General features: G+C 41.8%; 3 protein-coding genes across 7 annotated transcripts; 1 reads left to right on the forward strand and 2 right to left on the reverse strand.

The window, feature by feature from the left end:
• The first annotated feature begins 403 nt into the window (after window positions 1-403).
• Window positions 404-5,348, forward strand: LOC135486124 (eukaryotic translation initiation factor 3 subunit E-like). Its single transcript, XM_064768659.1, has 12 exons — window positions 404-497; window positions 1,017-1,134; window positions 1,427-1,544; window positions 1,880-1,922; window positions 2,313-2,417; window positions 2,681-2,812; window positions 3,061-3,185; window positions 3,393-3,510; window positions 4,004-4,215; window positions 4,356-4,458; window positions 4,662-4,808; window positions 5,086-5,348. The coding sequence occupies exons 1-12, from the start codon at window positions 408-410 to the stop codon at window positions 5,113-5,115; spliced, it is 1,341 nt and encodes a 446-aa protein (XP_064624729.1). The 5' UTR covers window positions 404-407; the 3' UTR covers window positions 5,116-5,348.
• Window positions 5,349-5,829: 481 nt separating this feature from the next.
• Window positions 5,830-11,671, reverse strand: LOC135486410 (probable proline--tRNA ligase, mitochondrial). Of its 2 annotated transcripts, XM_064769172.1 has the most exons (13): window positions 11,354-11,671; window positions 10,324-10,501; window positions 9,980-10,053; window positions 9,781-9,861; window positions 9,336-9,408; window positions 8,947-9,054; window positions 8,701-8,794; window positions 8,289-8,320; window positions 7,735-7,811; window positions 7,392-7,471; window positions 7,000-7,135; window positions 6,278-6,457; window positions 5,830-6,051 (listed from the first exon to the last, which is right to left on the reverse strand). In XM_064769172.1, exons 1-13 carry the CDS (start codon window positions 11,669-11,671, stop codon window positions 5,941-5,943), a joined length of 1,542 nt encoding a protein of 513 aa, XP_064625242.1. In that variant the 3' UTR covers window positions 5,830-5,940. The 2 variants fall into 2 exon arrangements, with proteins under 2 accessions (XP_064625242.1, XP_064625243.1); XM_064769173.1 differs by lacking the exon at window positions 5,830-6,051 and having other exon boundaries at window positions 6,336-6,457; window positions 7,394-7,471.
• Window positions 11,672-14,279: 2,608 nt separating this feature from the next.
• On the reverse strand, window positions 14,280-19,269 carry LOC135487078 (SERPINE1 mRNA-binding protein 1-like). Of its 4 annotated transcripts, none has more exons than XM_064770419.1 (7): window positions 18,929-19,269; window positions 18,238-18,406; window positions 17,738-17,911; window positions 16,887-16,958; window positions 16,420-16,503; window positions 15,987-16,239; window positions 14,280-15,677 (listed from the first exon to the last, which is right to left on the reverse strand). In XM_064770419.1, exons 1-7 carry the CDS (start codon window positions 19,176-19,178, stop codon window positions 15,390-15,392), a joined length of 1,290 nt encoding a protein of 429 aa, XP_064626489.1. In that variant the 5' UTR covers window positions 19,179-19,269; the 3' UTR covers window positions 14,280-15,389. The 4 variants fall into 4 exon arrangements, with proteins under 4 accessions (XP_064626489.1, XP_064626486.1, XP_064626488.1 ...); XM_064770416.1 differs by having other exon boundaries at window positions 16,420-16,515; XM_064770418.1 differs by having other exon boundaries at window positions 17,732-17,911.
• Window positions 19,270-19,291: the final 22 nt, after the last annotated feature.

The following is a 19,291-nucleotide window of genomic DNA, read 5'->3' on the forward strand; positions in this document are numbered from 1 at the left end:
CCCGACATTTGTACTTGAGTGAATCAAACAATGGTGTGGTGCCGAAAATTAAACTAAGAAAATCTGCCTGCATCTTAAACACGTAGGTTATACAAAATATGACGCATTTTTCTTTCTTGACTTGCTGTAGATGTATTTCTTATACAAACAAACTGGTGAATTCCCAATGCATTTTTTAAAAGACGTTCTTGCAAATGCAATGAGACAGTAGACTGAGGCGAAGTACGCCGGTCATGACAATCACGTGGCCATCTGGCACAAATTGCCGCCATGACACCTCTTTGAAACACACTTAATCTAGCCTCACTCTGGACTTTGAATTTGGCGCGCACTTGACATTTTTAAGTCTCACACAACTGAGTCGGTCTAGCATTGCGCGTGCCTACCGGCCTTTCCTGGCTGACAAAATGGCGGAATTCGACTTGACGAAAAATATTTCCCCGTATTTAGACCGGCATTTGGTCTTTCCCCTTCTTGAATTTTTATCAGTAAAAGAGGCAAGTTGTTTTTCATTGTATGAAGAATGTATATTCCATAGTTGTTTGTTCGAAAGAGATACTCTAGTCATGATTGAGCCTGTTTTCTTTAGCATATGGAGATGCATTTTTCACGTGGAAGTTTCTACAGCGTGCATTAGCCTAATGCATTGTGCTTACACCATCCATGTACACAGCGTCCATACAACATACAGAGTATCGCAACATACATCAGGTACACACACCCATACGCATCAGTACGCAACACAAATGACATTGGCAATATCCAGTTGACATCGACTGGGGGGCTTATAATGTGCTCTAGAATAATAGAACCACGTCACATTAGGCCTAGGCCTATGATGTATCGTATCTTGTGTCTGTCTTTGCACGCACACCTGCCCGCCTGAGCGTGAGTGTGGAGATGGTTCGTGACCAGTTTCCTTTGCTTTGTTTTGAAAATATCCTTTCCTTAAATCACTGCAGCCTGGTGTTCACACTCAATCTCATTGACTTATCAATCATGTACATGTTTTTCAGCTTTACGATGAGAAAGAAATGTTAAAGGGGAAACTAGACCTGTTGAGTAACACCAACATGGTCGACTTTGCTATGGATGTCCATAAAAACCTCTACCCGGACCAAGACGTTCCCAAGAGTAAGTGTCAGCCAGTGAACATGGTGACATCTGGATTGGTGACCAGTTGATCGAAGTGTCTGTCTACAGAGAGTCAAGGACACTGAAATGTTGTACACAGTAGGCCTAGTTGTGCTTTACTACCACTAATTTCATTTCAATTTAAAGAGGAAACATCCTTTCCCAGCCACAAGAACTAATATTGAGAAATTCAGATAGACTTGCCATAAAGTGATTTTTTTTCTGAACTGAGCAGAAAGAACTGATCACTTTATTATGTATTCATGAGATTTTTCGATTATTTTCTTTGTAGCTTTACGAGACAAGCGTGGAGATGTGGTGTCTGACCTTAAGAAATTACAGGCTGATGTTGAACCCATCACAAAGATCTTCGAGGATCCAGAAGTGTTACGTCAAATCCAGACTTCAAGGTATGATTCAACCACTGTTTTTATGATACCATGGGGCATGAACCATGAGATACCCGATTAGTTTCAAGTGTACCATTTGATTTACTCAGGGTCAAGATTAATCAAGAAGTTCAATGCTTATAGATGTTTCTACCATTTCTCGGATTTGTGGCCATTTTTCATGGGGTGAGATTCTGTCAGATTGACACTGGGTGCCAATTCAAGTGAACCGTGACCTAAATATAACGTGAGGTTGATGTACTATAAGTTGTCTGTTGTCAATGTCAATTATCAATTAATTAGTCATGTTTGAACTTGTTCCCTTGAATTAGCAGTTTCTTTATTGATCTTTCCAGGGATGGGCGACAGTTGTACGAATTCCTGTCAAAGAATCACGGGGTAAGAATAAGAGATGATTCAGGTCCGATTAGAAAACAGCATTCAGTCCAGCCTGTTTATTATTCTGAAGTTTGTCCTTATTTTTGCCCTCAATTGGTGTTGGCACCAAATCCACTTTGCTACAGGTTTGCTGAAAGTAATGATTTGCATCAGCACACCCTGTCTTCTCTCAGCCATAGGGAAGACAGGTTATATTTGATGCTAGATCAACTTGTCTGGTTCGTTAACTGTGGTGTCTCATCAGTGGCACCTTGGATTTTCACTGGACAGACATTTGTATTGAATGGATTTGGATTGTACATAGACTTCCACAAGCCTTGCCTGAATAGATGTTTGGCATGCATGAATTTTAATCAGATAATTCAGTCAGAATATTCATGTTTTTTTCAGTTTCAAGTGGAGTACCTTGATACGCTGTACAGATTTGCCAAGTTCCAGTATGAGTGTGGCAACTATTCGGGAGCAGCCGAGTACCTCTACTTTGTCAGGGTGTTGGTGAGTGTCTCAAATAACATAGATTATCACACATCACAGGCAGGGGGGTAACCTGAGACATGAACATTTGAAAAGATGTGAATTTCAATTCTAGTTCTAGGTTCTCTATCATGATTCATTGTTATGTAATTGCAATCACAGAGGTATGAGTTGAGAAATACACCAGAATTGTGCTTCCTGATTAACAAGTCTGTATGTATGCTTCAGGCCATCAAAATGGATTCAATTTTGTACCTCTCATGTTACTTTTCAAATCTTTCTAGATTCTACCCAATGACAAGAACTATTTGAATGTGCTATGGGGTAAACTAGCATCAGAAATCCTGATGCAGAACTGGGAGACGGCCCTTGAGGATTTGACAAGGTTGAAGGATGTGATCGAAGGAAATGTGGGGGTGAGTGGAATTGTGTCACTTATTGTATCCGTTGGTTACCAGATGTCACATAAGGAATGTGTGGCTGGCCTACTCACAAGATTCATATGGCTGTGGTAGCAATCTATTTGCAATGAAGGCCCACTGCTTGATAAGTTAAACTTGTGTGTCTCGAGTGCCAGTGTTCTTGAAGTTGGATATGATTCCAAGACATTGAATGTGGAAACCTCACTTTTAAAATGACCTCTGTTTTGTACATGTCCTTCCAGACCTTTGGATCAGCTCTCCAGTCATTACAACAGAGGACGTGGTTTATCCACTGGAGTTTGTTTGTTTTCTTCAATCATCCAAAAGGCCGTGATCTGATTATTGACATGTTCCTCTATCAACCATCGTGAGTATCTCTCTTGTTGACAGTTGTTTGCACTTGGTGAGCAGAAAACGAAAAGCAGCAGAAAAGGAACAAAATCCACCATAGCCACCTGGTGAAGAAACCTCAAATCACCAACTCAAGGTGTATGAAGCTGAAGGGAAACAACATCTATGGTGAGCTTTGATGCTTATTTTGAACACGTATCTCACCATATGTTTGAACTTGCAGCTACCTGAATGCCATTCAGACGTTGTGTCCCCACATCCTCCGTTACTTGACCACAGCTGTCATCACCAACAAGAGGAGAAGAACTGTACTCAAGGATTTAGTCAAAGTTATTCAACAGGTATGCAAGAGTGGGAGATCAGTGGCTTGTTGGGCTCTTGAATCAGGTTGTGGATCTGACTCTAGAAAGGATCATCGCCATTTTGTCTTTCTGTCCTTGCTTGTATCCTCACAGGAGTTCAACGAGTGCCAAGTTAACTGGCTACACACCTTGGACTATCACAAAACATACAATATAGTTGGTTTTCACTTCTGTTATGGGGGTAAGAGTTGAAAGCCGGTTTGCATCAGCACACCCTGTCTTCTCTCAGCCATAGGGAAGACAGGTTATATTTGATGCTAGATCAACTTGTCTGGTTCGTTAACTGTGGTGTCTCATCAGTGGCACCTTGGATTTTCACTGGACATACACATATTTGTTTTACTCCTGACAGAGAGCAGTTACATATATGTCGTGGTTATTGCATCCAACTTTCACTTCCAGGTTACTTCTACACACCCCCGAGAGAAGTGTATGAATCATATCCTCTGACATCTTCTGTCTCCTTTTGCAGGAATCCTACACATACAGAGACCCCATCACTGAGTTCTTAGAATGCCTCTACGTGAACTTTGACTTTGATGGTGCCCAGCAGAAATTGAGAGAATGTGAAACGGTTCTTCTGAACGACTTCTTCTTGGTCGCCTGTCTGGAAGATTTCATAGAAAATGCACGTCTTTTCATCTTTGAGACCTTCTGTCGGATACATCAATGTATTAGTATAAAGTAAGTCATGTTCAGTGTCCTTAATAGTTTTAGCAACTGGGATTTTTGTAGAGACTGAAAGTCATCATATGATATCTATCTTGGTATCTTGTCCTCTTGTATGGTTCGAAGATAGTCAAAGGATGTTTGTTCTTTTCCAGCATGTTGGCCGAGAAGTTGAACATGACCCCTGATGATGCTGAAAGATGGATCGTCAATCTCATCAGGAATGCCCGATTAGATGCAAAGATTGATTCAAAACTAGTAAGTATCATAGTGTCATTTGGTCCCAATGTTGGATTGATACACAAGCCACACGGTATCAACACGACATCTCAGGCTTAATGCAAGGAACTTCCATGGCACTATCTCATTCTCAGAAATTCACTTACTGATTCAACAACTATTTCGGAGTTCGAGTCTGCTGCAAAGGACATGTTTTATATATGTGCATGATTTATTTTCAGGGTCACGTTGTGATGGGAACCCAGGCCGTCTCGCCGTATCAACAAGTGATAGAGAAGACCAAGGGTCTGGCGTTCAGATCACAGATGTTGTCGATGAACATTGAGAAGAAGCATGGGCAGAAAAACAAACAAGCGGATCAGGATTCTGTGAGTATTGGTCCGGGTTAATATTCAGGTGGTAGAGAGATTGGGTGCCCACACCCACTCTTGATGATAGCTGAGCTTAAAGAAAGGAAAGAACATTCCTCCAGTCACCAGTCGGCCACAAAGTGGTCATCCAAGGCATTTGACATCAGCTGACAGGAGCAGAAACCAAAGTTGAATGTAGACCAACAACAGAGACACGAGTGGTGTGACATAATGCTTGCCCCTTGTCTTGACAACCATCATGTCACATTCTTTCATGATGTGCTCTCTATTTCAGAACCGTGAATGGGGCGGCCCAGAATTCTAGACGTTACGAGTTTCCGATTTCGTCAGTTGTCAGCCAAGTGGAAAATAGTGTTGAGACATCAGTGAATTCATATAATCAGATCATATTGTATGCTGTGGTGATAGTCATCTAACAAGCGGTGGGACTATTAAATACTGAGGAGGACAATTACATATAGCCTGTGTATTTATACCTTTATCATGTATCTTGGTGTTTACAAGATCAAAAATAAATATATGAAATACAATTGGAAATGTATTGTTTGAGTTGTTGTATCATCAATCAATCAATGTTGGCATTTGTAATGCGCTCCAATTACTCAGCGAGTGGGTATTCTGGAGCGCTCAATCGAGAATCAATGTTACAGAGCTTTTGTGGCAGCTGGGAGCAGCTACCGCAAAGGAACGACCACCAGGAGTCTGGCAATTAAACCGAGGAACCTCAAGGAACATGGCAGATCCTGATCTAAGGCTTTGTCGATCGATCCTCCTTAATTGAATCGAGGATCTGAGATATTCTGGAGCCTTCTCAGTCAAGCAGTTGAACACCAAGAGCAGAATCTTGGAACTGGATCCTGAGCTTGACTGGTAGCCAGTGCAATTGCTGTGAAGGATGGTTCTACGTAGTCATAGGAATTAGATATCCCCTGATGTCCATGGTCCTCCCAGGCAGGTCAAAGAAAGTAATGAACAGTCCCCTTGTATTCAAGCTTTTTATTTATTATAAATTGGTTCTACAGTTGAGTACATGCACTGCATATCTGCATACATATAGACAAGGCTGGAGCTCCTCAAACACGTAAGAGGTCGCAATGAAAACATCCGTATCAAATCACTGTCTCTGTTGTCATAATGTTTCAAGCTGAGACAGCGCCTCCAATACCTCATTCATTTCTAAGTACTGCGTCTCTCCAGTGTATGTATTCGTCAGCTCGTACTTGGGTGGAGTCTCAAGAGCCTGCAATGAGAATGATACAAGACAATTAGCACCAAATGTTCAGTATAACCATCGAGGTGCACTACTTCATCGTTCTAAATTGTAATCATACATGTACACTCATTAGTACCCTGCCATTCAATCTGTGACTGAACGTCACTTGAGGAACGATAAGTGTCAAGGACTTCATAGGGCAAAAATCCTTGGCGACACATCATGCAAAGGACGCCAGTTGGGAAAAGCTTACCTTTTTCCCAACAGCTACTGTGAATGGATATCCAAGCCTATTGGCATGGTAAACTCGCTTTCCTATAGACAGCTGCGTTCTGTCGTCAATGACTACTTCTGATCGCAGTGCCCGGATAGAGGTCAGTGCATCGTACAAGTTCTCAGCCAATTGATTGGTCACCTCGGATTTAAAACCCTCCTGAAAGAGTAGGGAGAGTGGATCAGTTTACAATGAATATTCATAGTCATATCACATCACAGTTGTTTTCTCAAGATGATTTCTTCATCAGAATTTGTGAGCTTGATGCTTCTCACCAGGAAGTTCTCAACTGGTGTTACACATTGTGATTGCGGACATAATGAACAGCTGACTTTTTCGTGTGATACTGACATCTGATTCAAAGACAACTGACAACTGACATGTGAGTCAACACACTGGTCATCCGTACACAATGCGGTCTCATATTTGACAAGGACTCATCGAGGCCTTGGTCCCAGGGATTTGCGGAGGTATATGAGGCACAAAACAATGACAGAGTTGACCGCCACATCCCCAACAATCTAAGGCTTCCGGCTCCACCCCACAGTCTACATGTATGTAGGACCAGTGTGGTAAATAGACTTTTCCAAGGTTACAAAGGAGGTAGCATCTGTCAGTATTTAGCCATAATAACACAAGCATTTTTAACCGCTCGGCCACACGAACTCTCCAAAACCCTTTGATGAATTTCCTGCACCCACCTTTTGCGGTATGATACATATCTGATAGGGAGCCATCAGCTTTGGCCATCTGATCTTGTTCCCTTCTGATAAGACTTCCACGACTGCGGCAAGGATGCGAGTCACTCCGAGACCGTAGCAGCCCATCTCGGTTGTACTGAAATAACAATGGTTTACATGTAGGTACATGAGAGGAACACAACCCTCAACCAACTCAAGAAGAAACCAAATGGCTTCATGTACATGGACATGTATGTGTATACTTGCTTGTTTTTAAATAAATAACAACAATTATGAACCTTTCTTTGGTAGATTTCTTTGACATACAGGTAATGTAAATTCTAATGTGAAGACTTTAAAAAGTCAATTGCATTTCGCTGTTTGAATTCTTTATGTCACTTGTTTGTACTCACACCCTTTTCTGTTTTTCATTGAGGAAAGCTGCCTTGAACAGCTTGGAATACTTAGTACCAAGAAGGAAAGCATGTCCCACCTGTAAGAAGAGTTTTTAAGGCTTATTCTGTGAAGCAAAGTTGAGGGTAATTTTTAGTTGTTCCAATTTTAAAGATCATATTTTGACTCAAATCAATAATAGCGGTGTTTTGGGACTCTGGTGGGGGAAGTATGACTGGGTTTGGGCCAGCGACGCTCTATTTTAAGCTCGGCTGAATGAGGAAGCATCAGAGGTCATCACACAGCAACAAATAATCTCTAATAGGCCTACGTGTGGATATTTTTGAGGTTGAATCTACTTACTTCGATACCTTTTGTGAAAGTAAAATCTGTGTCACATCCTGGTTTATGACATTTATGTTTCTCTAGGTTATCCTTATCTGAAGATGTAAAGTTGAAGTTGTAACCTTCGCAAATATATATGACAGAATAAAGATGAAACAACTGATTATTGGCACGTCTGTGGCTTAACTTTTAAAAATCTTTGCAGTGATTATGTGAGCATTGCCTCATATTGAGAAAGTTCTTAAACAGCTTAGTACAACACTGATGATGATGAGACTCATTGCTCGAAGTGCCAACCATTATTACCCCGGTCAGCTAATGACCTGTACATTCCAGATTCAGGCTCAATCCCATGGCCGAGCTGTATGTAATCAGCGCTCTGGACTGGCATGCATATTTTGCCATCTCTGCCAGCTGGGTGCCCATTTATTCCTTGGTGGAGAGAAGCAAGAAGGATTAATTGCCCTACCAAAGATCACAATGACGAAATAGTGATCCTTCCTAGAGTCTAAGCCATGACCCCCTGCGAATGACCTTCCCTCTCAGTGATGAACATAAACTCAATCACTCACCAATCATTTCTTCATTAGCACCGAAGTCACATCTGCAATGACAAGGGACTGTGTTTATAACTTCTTTTTATCTCAGATCCAAAATATCAGATGATTCTCATGTCCATTCCTAGGAAACACAGGAAATAAAACCAGTGGAGAAAATACAACAACCAGTATTTTATCAAGGACAATGCTACAGCCTGGGAACTGCCGTTACCTGCCAGTTTTGGAATCATTGGACCGCTTCTGCAGATGACCACGATCACTGTACTCAGTGACAGGCAAGGAATGTCGAGTCACAAACTGCTTCGTCGAATATCGGGTGAAGTCACAACAGGGATCATTGACAGTGGCCAGGTCTCCAACGTCAATGTCTCCAGGCTATGACTGCCATAATCTGGAGAAACATTGTAAATTTAACTCCAATTACCTTTTACACGTGACTAGATTGTCCTCACCCACATCAGCCGTCAGATGATACTCGTGAGACAACTGACCTCCAATGTTCCCAGTATCACCGACAACTGCAACAGATATAAAGATATCCTCAGAGAAGAATTAGCGCTAAGAACAACAGGTCTATCAAATTTGCCAAAGGAGTTTACATGTCTACTTGCATGTTGGATTGAAATATTTTAAATAATGTCTTACAACACAAAAATGTCTTGATCCTTACCTTTGACAAATTTAAGGCCAAGCCTTTTAAAAATACCATCATAGGCACCACACACTTCCTCATATGTGACTTTTGCATCCGCAGGGTTGGAATCAAAAGTGTAGAGATCTGGAATATGATGAAAGAAAGGACTGTTTGAAAGGCTACATATATCAATTATGCATGGTTTGACACTAAGATCTGAAGAGTATTTCATGACCACAATCCCAGACCTTATGTGTGTGGCAGGGATGGAAAGACCTGTTGGTATATTCTCATAAGAATCCAGACAGTCAGATCAGCAAAATTCAGAGTAACTGCAACTGGAACTAGATGCTGACATGCTTGAACCTGCAATGATACACACTACCTCCTCATAGCAAACGCTGATGAACAGAGTACAATTTTACCTTTCATTTCAAACTCCCTTCCTCGCAGCAATCCATACTTTGGGGCCATCTCATCTCGAAACTTTCTAGTTATCTACGGAGGAGATAATCATGAACACCAAAAACTTATGGTGATACTAAACAAGTTTCAGTAAATAGTTGGATGACAAGAACATTCTCGGACACACTGGCCGACCACTGTTCAAGAACTCTGTGCCGAACACAGCAGACACTTGCAACACTTCATTCCTTGAATACTCTGACTTTGTACAAAGACTGTGTGACATGTCTCTGTCTAATTCACTATTACCCTCTTACAAAATCAACAGGCAATTTCTCAATTCTAACACTGTGACACTTGCTCAATTCGATTAACTAACAATGACACAGAATTAAGAACTTCAAATAACCCAATAAAACAACAAGGCTCTCAAATTCTTTTCTAGGAAACATCTCAGTAAATTACCTGAAACAACTTGATTGGCAGTTGTCGGTGCGATAGATTTGTATGTGTTGCCACTAATGAAGTAATGACCTCTTCATGAGTCTGAAAAACAACAAAGACTACATTGAGGACCAGACAACATTATCAATGCATTCCAAAGAAAATAAGGTAGTAAAATAACCCTGTCAAATGATTTGTGTCTTTAGTAAAAGTTACCTACTGGGCCAAGGCAGTGGTCTATATTGTGACGATCTTTCAATTTGAATAGTTCTGAACCTGTTGTATCCCAGCGCCCTGAAAGAAAAACAAGATATGATCATATGGCAAATAACCAGATGCTAAGAATTCAAAAACAAATTATTTCTGAACATGACACTGCAGTCAAGGCACACATGTAGTTCTCACATTTCTATATCAAAGCTGGTGTGGACCATCTCAATTTTCAATGGGAAGCTTTAATTCCTTTTCACATGCTCAATGTCAAAACAGTCTGGTTAAGACACACTTCAAAAAAGAAACAAGATGCATGCCAGGAGATGAGCAATACTGCCAATAGCACTGTACCTGAAGTTTTCCAGAGATCACCAGGTGTCAGGCAGGGAAGGGCAAGCTCCTGAGCTCCGATACTCTCCATCCCATCATTGATGACCTTCTTAAGCTTGTTCAACGCTCTTAATCCCATGGGAAGAAGATGATATGTACCCGAGTGGGCTTGTGCTATGATCCCGTTATAAAGCATCAGCTGTAAGTGTAGAAAGAGAAATACTGCAAGGTTGCTCACGTCAGTCCAAGACACACAAGATACTATACGTTACATTCATTTCAAAGCTATGAATGGAATACCTCATAAGTTCAGCAACGCAAGGGCGCTTATTTTGATATTTGTTACAAATGGCGCTCCACGTACCGTCCATGGGATTTTAGGTAGGATATTCTAAAATACCTTGGTACCGTAATGTCAACTTTTAAATGGAAAATGCATAAGCCTCGTTCTGAGAGTGGAGTGTTTTGGACACGCAACCAAGATGCTCTACCAAAGTTCCCTCGGGTTGCACTAAAATGTGGAACCATGCACACAGCTCACTTCAGAAGTTTGAGGCTCTCAAAACACTGCTTCAAACACAAATCAGCCAAGGAAGCATCAACCACCCTAAGTTTTTTAATGAGCACTACACATATTTGCTGAGAAAAACGCTCCAAATAGCCCATTTGCGCGGATTTTAGCGTCACTTGAGCGAGCCGATCCGGACTTCCTATACGGGCTGCCGTAACATAATGTAAACAACGGCGCTACCGGCGCTCCGGGCAGGCGATGGATGGAATTTGCCAAATTCGCACATATTCAAGTTATTTCGTGGCCTATCTTTTTAAGTTTGAGGTATTTTAGAATAGAAATTGAACCCTCGGCTTCGGACCTTGGTTGAGTTACCAAGACACTCTCGGGTGGAGCTAAAATTTCGTCCAAACCCTCGCCTGTCGGCTCGGGTTTGGACTGTATTTTAGCTCCACCCTCGAGTGTCTTGGTAACTCAACCAAGGTCCTCCGCCTCGGGTTCAATTCCTTAAGCAAAAATTTCAGATTTCTAACAACTTACCCGTTGACTAGAACAGCTGATGTCACTCTCGGTCGGAAGAGTTTCAAGGAAAGCCACATTTTCATACATTTTTGAAAAACGATTTCGTACTTTGAGCAGTTCAAAGACACCTGAATTTGCAGAACGGTTGGAAAGATGTCTAACGCACTTTTCTCCCAATATCTTTGTTCTAAGAGATCGGCGTCCTCCATAATTGATCAAAAACGAATCCTGTGCATTTAAATTAATTGGTGGTATAGCTTTATGAGGTGTGAATTGATTTGTTTTGACTGAAATTCGATAAAAATTGTAGATTTTCAGCCCGGCTAAATTTTTCATGGGCGCTGCCATCTTGAAAAGTTAATTTCCGTTTCCGGCTTCAGCCATTCTCCAAAGCAGCGATAATATTCATATTATCTCTGCCAGTATTGGCTTCCATTGCACGTGTACTGCTTGCATAATGTACACAAATGTACACGGCAAGAGTGCTCGAACAAAATGCCGTCAATGTGGCGATTTACTAAAGATCTTCGAGTCTGCTGTAATTTAACCCTGTTAAATGTTACTAAAATGAATATTCATTTCCATTTCAAGCAGATTAAAACTTTTCAAGGGCCACTTTCACCTCGCTTCAAATCATCGTCTGCACGAACAAACCAACCAGATCACACAGAAATGTTCTATACGCTACCAAAACAGTGCGCATAAAACTCCTCAAAATCACTTTGTTTTAGGAGGATTTTTCGGAAAAAGACATAAAATACAAATGGAAAACCCTTTTTAAATTTATGGAAGCACAAGCGATGTAGGCAAGATTAAGTTACACAAAATTACCAATAAAAGTAATCCTGTGACTGTGTATGACTTTTAAGAACTTGTTAAGTTGTACATACTAGCTACATCTTCGTCGAGTTCCTTTTTCGATGCTCAGTCTTTGATATAACTTTATTGAAAGACTCTGATATAACTCAAAAACAATAACTTAAAAATCTTCCTGATGAATGTTCCTTATTGCACCACGCTGCTGTGCCAGACACTCCGGACGCAGTGGACCGGTGTAATGTTTTTGAGTGTTTCTGTTTTTGAGTGTTTCCCCTCATTGTTTGGGAACGCTCAAAAATAGATTGACAAGTTTTTCTATGTATCCCCCCTATTGAAAAGTCGTGGTCTCTCTAGCTGCCTATTGTTTGGAAACACTGACACATGGGAAACAACCACAGATGTTACACCGGCCTCGCCCCTCATCGGACAGAATGAATAGGTTGACGAAATGAACTGACACATGTCGTCGGTGATGATGGAGAGAGCGGGTAGCCGGTACATATTCACTGAGAGCACGGTTCACTAGCAGTTCAATGTGCTCGTGACGTGACGAGAGCAAATCTCACGGGTGGGGCGGAAATCCCCCATATTGCTGACATCATCGGCGCCAACAACTATTTCTTTTGACCCTGCCCGAGTCTTTTAAAATAGAGTGACTCTGACCCTGCTGACCTCGATTTTCAAAAACTTTCAAAAAAGGCAATTCAAAGGTTAAATCAACTGCAAAGATAATTTTTTATATCACTGAGGTATGTAAAAACGATATGCTGTGAAAAATCTGTACAACTTTCGAGATATACGATTACTTGGAACTATTTCGGCAAATCACTTTGCCACCTGCGCGGCCTTGTCACAATTGCGGCGCGCTCGTTTGCATAGCGCATATAAGAGGCGAATAAATTCTCCCTTTTAGCCTGAAAGCCTTGACGGTGTTTGACTGTGGATCGGCTGGTCACGGGTTCGACTCCTGGTCAATCTGGCGTTTTTTTTACTTTTTTCTTCTTCTGTATCTTGTTATCTAGTGAATCATCCATGTGCAGATGTCAAAATTTTCTTCGTTATCATTATCATACCCGGCACCTAAACTTTTCAAACTGAAGCACATACTGTGACCAATCAGAATTAGTCAAAGGGTATCCTAAGCTTCAGGCTTTTTATACTCCTAAACCACTGGTGCCTGGATGGTTGAAGGGGTACGCCGGTCGTTGATGTATATTTCCTCTTGGTCCAATTATATATCTAGTTCCTACTTCTAACGCCAATCAACTCCACCGTCAATTGGTGCGTGAATAAGTTTTCAGATAGCTGCATGTTAGTTCAGCCTCTGTGGCCACTGGGTTTGTCATATGAGAATACATGAACTATGAGGTAGATGTATCGTTTCAATCATTGCAAATCTGCCTAAAACGGCATGTTTTCTCAGGTACCGGCACAATCGGTTTGATAAAAGGCCCCTACGTCCATGTTGAGTCTCGGGCAGATGACAAGAAACATTTGGTGTGTGATGGGAAAGTTAGGGCTATATATCAGATTCCTTAGTCTCCGTTAACAACATAGCAGTGTCAGTGCAAGTTGAATAGTTGGAATTCGATTATAAAAGAGAGACAAGGACTAAAGATGCTAGGGATGTCACTACCAGACTGGCTTGGAAGCATGGAGAAGGCTTCAAATAGAAATGAAAAGACTGAAGACTGCATGGAAGTCACAACCAAATTTTCTTGGTCGAGGAGAATGGTCTTAATGGACAAGACACCCTTTGCAGCAGATCCCTGGGTAGTCAGGTCTGCTGAAGCCAGTGTCAAGCATTGCCAGAGGAGCACCCTTCCTTTCCCTAGCAAACTTCGAGGAGACACTTTTCACCGACAGCCCATTTGCTCATGTCCATCTTCAGATGCGGCATTCACTGTAGGATATCCAAACGTCAAAGCGGGCACTCTGGTATTAAGTCAGTTCTGCTTTGTCTTGAAAGGAGACAAAAAGTCATACTATCTTTCTGCATTTCTGACTCATCCATTCAAGCGGAATGATACATGTACAGTCACTCTGCACAGAGTCAGATCAGCAGATTTGTTGATGGTCGAAAGGCTGCGTACAAAATCAGGCAAATGAAATGAATGAAACTGAATTACTGGCATGGAGGTGGAATTTTTATTTATATATTTTTTTGCTAGTAACAAAATTTTTAAAGTTTTATGCACATTATATCACACCCTTTTTCTATAGGTATTGAATAAGGTTAAAGAACCTTGAATGACATGTTCACAGGGGTTTTATGGTTTACCTCAGCGGCAGAAAGGTACTAACTTCATCTGGCAGAAATATTGTCTTCTTAATTAGAAAATAAAAACATAAAAATACTGCTAAATGCATTCTGATGCCCGAATCACTCGGAGAAAGTGATTTAAAGAGAAATAGTTTACACTAGTATAAATGCTGTATATTAGTGTAAAACAATTCCTAACAAAACAGGCGTATGGAAAACACTGTACCTTTTCATATTTCCAAGTTTTAACACAGTGTGACATTTTGTTATGAACACAGATATCTTACATAATGACTCCTCATATTGCTCCCAATTTGTGATGAAAAGTGGACTGAATGAACCATCATCCTGGTGAAAATGGTGATGAAAAAACCCTCCCCACCCGAGAGTAAATACAATGAAATATGAATGTCAGGAGATCAGGAGCGAAATGAAATGAGCACTGTCTTCATCGCATGAATAACATACTGCGGGCAGTATTTACACGAGAAACGAATAATTTATATCCATGATCATTATGGTTGATCCAGAATAATTAAGTCCTAGTGTTACTCTGTCAGCTGCCATGTCACACAGCGACATCTTTAGGCCGACTGCTCAGTCAGTCAATGCATATTGTCTTCCTGGATGCAGTCATTGTCCGATGAATGCAGACTACGTCATCTGATATGATGTGTTAGCATCTCAATAGATGTCCATCATAAAAACTGGCACATGCATCAGAAAGCACATGCTAAAAATAAGCACAATAGCTGATTATATATACCTATATCCGTGTGTTTGGTAAACCATATAAAACCATCAAGTCCTGGCAAAGTTCAAGTACACTACATCATTGAACTGAAGATGCCATAGTTCAATATTTTTAACCTTAGATAAACTTTTTTAAACCGACTTCACTCCTCCGTGTGTTTAGGTCATGGTGCAATCACGACTGGGCATGTTGCGACTCATGACGGGTGCATGAATAACTCATGACTCTCCCAACCCGGGGAAGGAAGCTTCGTCGTTAACATCTGGAGGTAGCTCCCTCTTGCCGCCTCCACGACCCATGCGTTCGCCGCCACGCTCCCCTCCACGGTCTCCTCCACGGTCACCACCACGACCACCACCGCGACCTCCTCGACCTGGTCCACCTCGTCCACGACCTCCGCGTCCACGTCCACCACCACCACGTCCTCCACGTCCAAAGGGATCAGCGATCACGACCGGGATCAAGTTGGTGACCTGTTGCTTTCGTCCATGAGAATAATCGTATTCCTGAAAATAGTAGAAAAAGGTCAGCAAATTCATCAGACAGGTCAAGTATTGCCACAACAAGTTGAATATCACATGAAAAGGCATTCCTGGAACACCTGACAATAAACAAATGAGCAAGATCCATAAGTGAGAACAGCACTACCACTCAGAAAGTTGGGCAACTTGGGCAAAGACTTTGTATTCATTGTAAGTCAGCAAGACAGAGAGAGTCTATGATGTAACTTCAAGGGCTGGTACAGTGCCATGTGACACTTAATTCTACTCCCAATGCAATGCAAGTGGGGACCGGTGTTTACAGCAAGTTCTCACCTCGTCATCTTCTTCTTCCTCGGACTCATCTTCCTTTTTCTTCTTCGAGTCAAGAACGTGATATTTTGTCCATTGTCCGCTGTCCGCTCCCTCGTTAGCCTTGCGTACGTTGAATTGGGGCTTCGACCTCTGTCTAGATTGTTCAGCTTTCCATTCATCCAAGGTCATCTCACGTGCTTCCTCTTCCTTTGGTTCAGTCTCGCCATCTTCAGTCGGTTCGGTCGTTCCCTCAGCGGGCGTCGTCGTAGCCTCGCTGTGAAATTAATGAATATTATAAGAAGTTGTTGACCGTTGTCCCTTAGGCCTGGTGGGACACCAGACCAAAATCTAGTTTAAACAGGGTCTACACAAATATGGTGATTTGCTGTCAAAAAACCAGTTTTTAAAGTCATTGAATGGAATTATTTTAGACAAGTCGATTTGATTCACTTACTTGGGGTCCTTGTTTTCGCTGTCGTCATTGGGGGCGTTCCAGTCTACGTTTTCTTCAGATGCGTTACTATCATTCAATTGTCCCCTGGAAGAAGGACTACATATTCTGCAATGCTAGCATAGTTCAATGTAACTTGATTCACTAAATTACTTATTCTCAGGGTTTTAGGTTGGTGTGATGCGAGTTTGAACACAACCAGCATTCACTTTCACTTTTCATTAAGCCACAGAGCAGTGACAAAGTCCAGCAGAAGAAAGAACCTAGTAAAACCTATTCACTGAAAATTGATGGCATTTATTGTACTCTAAATTCCTGGTTATATCCTCAATAGACAGTACATGTCACTGACAAATTCTTGACAGACGACTACAATAATTGCATAATCATGAGTTGGTCGTGCATCTGAACAGTTTCTGGCATGATGCCGTAGATTCAGTCGACAAGAACTGATCAAAGCCATGACTTACTTGACATCGTCCTTCATCGTACCCCAGTTATGAGCGCCAAAACCGTCACGTTTCTCAACAGATTTTACGCCGCTGTAATGAAGAAAAATCATGCCATATATAGATAACAAAATAGGGGCGATTGTACAATCTGAGCAAATATGGCAAAATAGATATGGACACCCAAGGCTTGATTGTTGTTTCCGTGGCAGAAACATCCAATGGTAATTAATGTAGTCAAGGCCCAACTTTGCCAACATCAGCCCAACCTGCATGCACTAAATATGGTCCAACATACTATTCCTGGTTGTCTCTGTTGCATGCTTGCAATACAAAGGTCTGCAAATTAAAATGTTTCTGTACTGTGCGATTTGAGGAAGCATGCATGCATCCGGGTATTATATGGGATGGTTCGTTGCTTTGGATTATCAATGGCTGCTCTGTACGGCAAGCTTCAATTCTGTTGTTAGGTGGAGCTGGTAGATTCTAACCATTACATGCTGGTGCATCACCGGACAACTCATGAGGAACACTGAAGCTTGCCATTTTAGGCAGAACCATACTGCGGCAAAAGCTTTATGAACAGCAAAAGCTTGACAAAAGTTACAAGCAAGGTTAATTAGGGATGGGTTCACAACAGAGAGACAAAAAGTTTGATGAATCAGATTGCCGCCAACTTGTTCCGAGTAGGATGAATATCATGATTCTTTTGAGACACCACCACACAAATACAAGCTGAAAACAATGTGCCAGATGAAGTGACAATACATCAACATTCCATCCACTTTGGACAAAATCAAACTGCTCAGCAAACTGATTCCTCAAGCTCAGAGAAAAGGTAGTTAGGTAGTGAAGGGATAATTTACACTTGCGTTTTGTCACTTCCGCTTCTTCGGTCGAATTGTCGGTTTCCAAATCGGTCAAAGCCTCCCCTATCACTTCGTTCACCGCCTCCCCGTCCGCGACCACCACCTCGGCCCCGTCCGAATCCACGGCCTCGTCCACCGCCACGACGCTCCTCTCCATCAGGCCTGTCAGACTTTTCTCTGGAAAAAAAGAATACTGGCATTAGACATCTAGTCAAGAATAGTTTGCAACAAAAATAATGAGGGGGACAACAGAAAATATGCAAAACATCTTACTTTTCCTACTCTCATTCATTACTGGGTGTCTAGTGCGATTACAGGGATTGAATGACTTTCAAGTCGGGTATTAACCTCGACGCCAATCAATTGACCCCCCATTGCAAGATCGGAGGACCCACTACTGCCACTCGTGATGAGAAACAAACAACGATACATTTTTAAATCTGATTTTTAAAGCAACATTCCAATTCTTACTCCGATTCCATGTTTTATTATTGTGAACCCACCTGAACTCGGAGAAGGAGGACTTCTCGGCATCTCTGTTGAAGTTTCGTCGATCTTGTCGACGATCATCACCTTCGCGAGCTTCACGGGAGAATTTCACATTTCTCTCCTGTTTTTCTCTGTCCCCTGTGGGCTTTGATTGGTTTGCACTTCTGGGCGGTCGGTTCTCAACTGGAAGAGAAGATATTCATTTTATCTTTATCTGCTGAGCAGCAGGATAGCCAACCAGGAAGCTGTCAAAACCGCAAGAAACCAGCAACTCACAGAAGACTGCATCATGGTCAGATGGTAGCGAACCAAAAGTTATGTTCTCACACAGCCTAAATGATCCTGGCTTAAATGTGCAACAAGACCCTCCATAAAAGACAAATACATTTACTATTTTAGACACTTCAATCTATTTCGAGCTGGATTGGTTGTGCCCCAATATTCTACAACTGATAATAAAGTAATGCAGTTACACACAAACCGCCATGCCCATGTCATAATGGAGGGCAGTGCAGGCCTGAACAAGCATGCATGCATGCAAGGCTGCCGTGCATTATGCAGTGCACTGTCCTGGCCATGCCCTGAGCGTGCACGATGTATGGAGAATATGGCTTCCACATGGAATGGCATGGGAAAGAATCTCAAGATTGCCAACACTTCTGTTGCAGCCCCCAAGCCCAAGAATGCATGAAAGCGTTCACTTACCATCCTTCTGAGTAGTTGGGGTATTATCGCCCTGTTTGCTCTTCGGTTCGGGTTGTGCCACAGCGATTTTCTTGTTGCTTCTGCCCTTGGCAGATTTTTGTGATGGTTTGTCTTTCTTCGCTTTATCCTCGGCCAGTTTTTTGTTTTTTTCATCCTGTAACTGCTGGATTACCAGGATAGGATCTTCATCATCGGACAGAGCAGCTGCAAACCGATTTTGGGTGGGCACCGAATATTCCATCTTTGCCATTTTTACCTCTCGTTCGAGGATTGCTATAGATTTATCATGGGTTAATTTGTGCTTCTTTACCTGCAGAATTCAAGATGGTTGCATGTGCGAGAAACAGGAACATGAATTGTGGG

This window comes from Lineus longissimus, chromosome 4, assembly GCF_910592395.1.
Source record: "Lineus longissimus chromosome 4, tnLinLong1.2, whole genome shotgun sequence".
Lineage (NCBI taxonomy): Eukaryota > Metazoa > Nemertea > Pilidiophora > Heteronemertea > Lineidae > Lineus > Lineus longissimus.

Bases quoted from the DNA above. Each gene is read 5' to 3' on its own strand.
- LOC135486124 (XM_064768659.1), top strand. From the start codon at position 408: ATGGCGGAATTCGACTTGACGAAAAATATTTCCCCGTATTTAGACCGG. The intron at 1,135-1,426 runs GTAAGTGTCAGC...TTTTCTTTGTAG, and splicing joins GGACCAAGACGTTCCCAAGA to CTTTACGAGACAAGCGTGGA. The intron at 4,459-4,661 runs GTAAGTATCATA...ATTTATTTTCAG, and splicing joins CAAAGATTGATTCAAAACTA to GGTCACGTTGTGATGGGAAC.
- LOC135486410 (XM_064769172.1), bottom strand. From the start codon at position 11,671: ATGAAAAATTTAGCCGGGCTGAAAATCTACAATTTTTATCGAATTTCA. The intron at 9,055-9,335 runs GTAAAATTGTAC...ATCATATTCCAG, and splicing joins AAGGGAGTTTGAAATGAAAG to ATCTCTACACTTTTGATTCC. The intron at 7,812-8,288 runs GTGAGTGATTGA...TTACATCTTCAG, and splicing joins TGCTAATGAAGAAATGATTG to ATAAGGATAACCTAGAGAAA.
- LOC135487078 (XM_064770415.1), bottom strand. From the start codon at position 19,178: ATGGCAAAGATGGAATATTCGGTGCCCACCCAAAATCGGTTTGCAGCT. The intron at 18,407-18,928 runs GTAAGTGAACGC...CTTCTCTTCCAG, and splicing joins CCCAACTACTCAGAAGGATG to TTGAGAACCGACCGCCCAGA. The intron at 16,516-16,886 runs GTAAGTCATGGC...CAGAATATGTAG, and splicing joins ACGATGAAGGACGATGTCAA to TCCTTCTTCCAGGGGACAAT.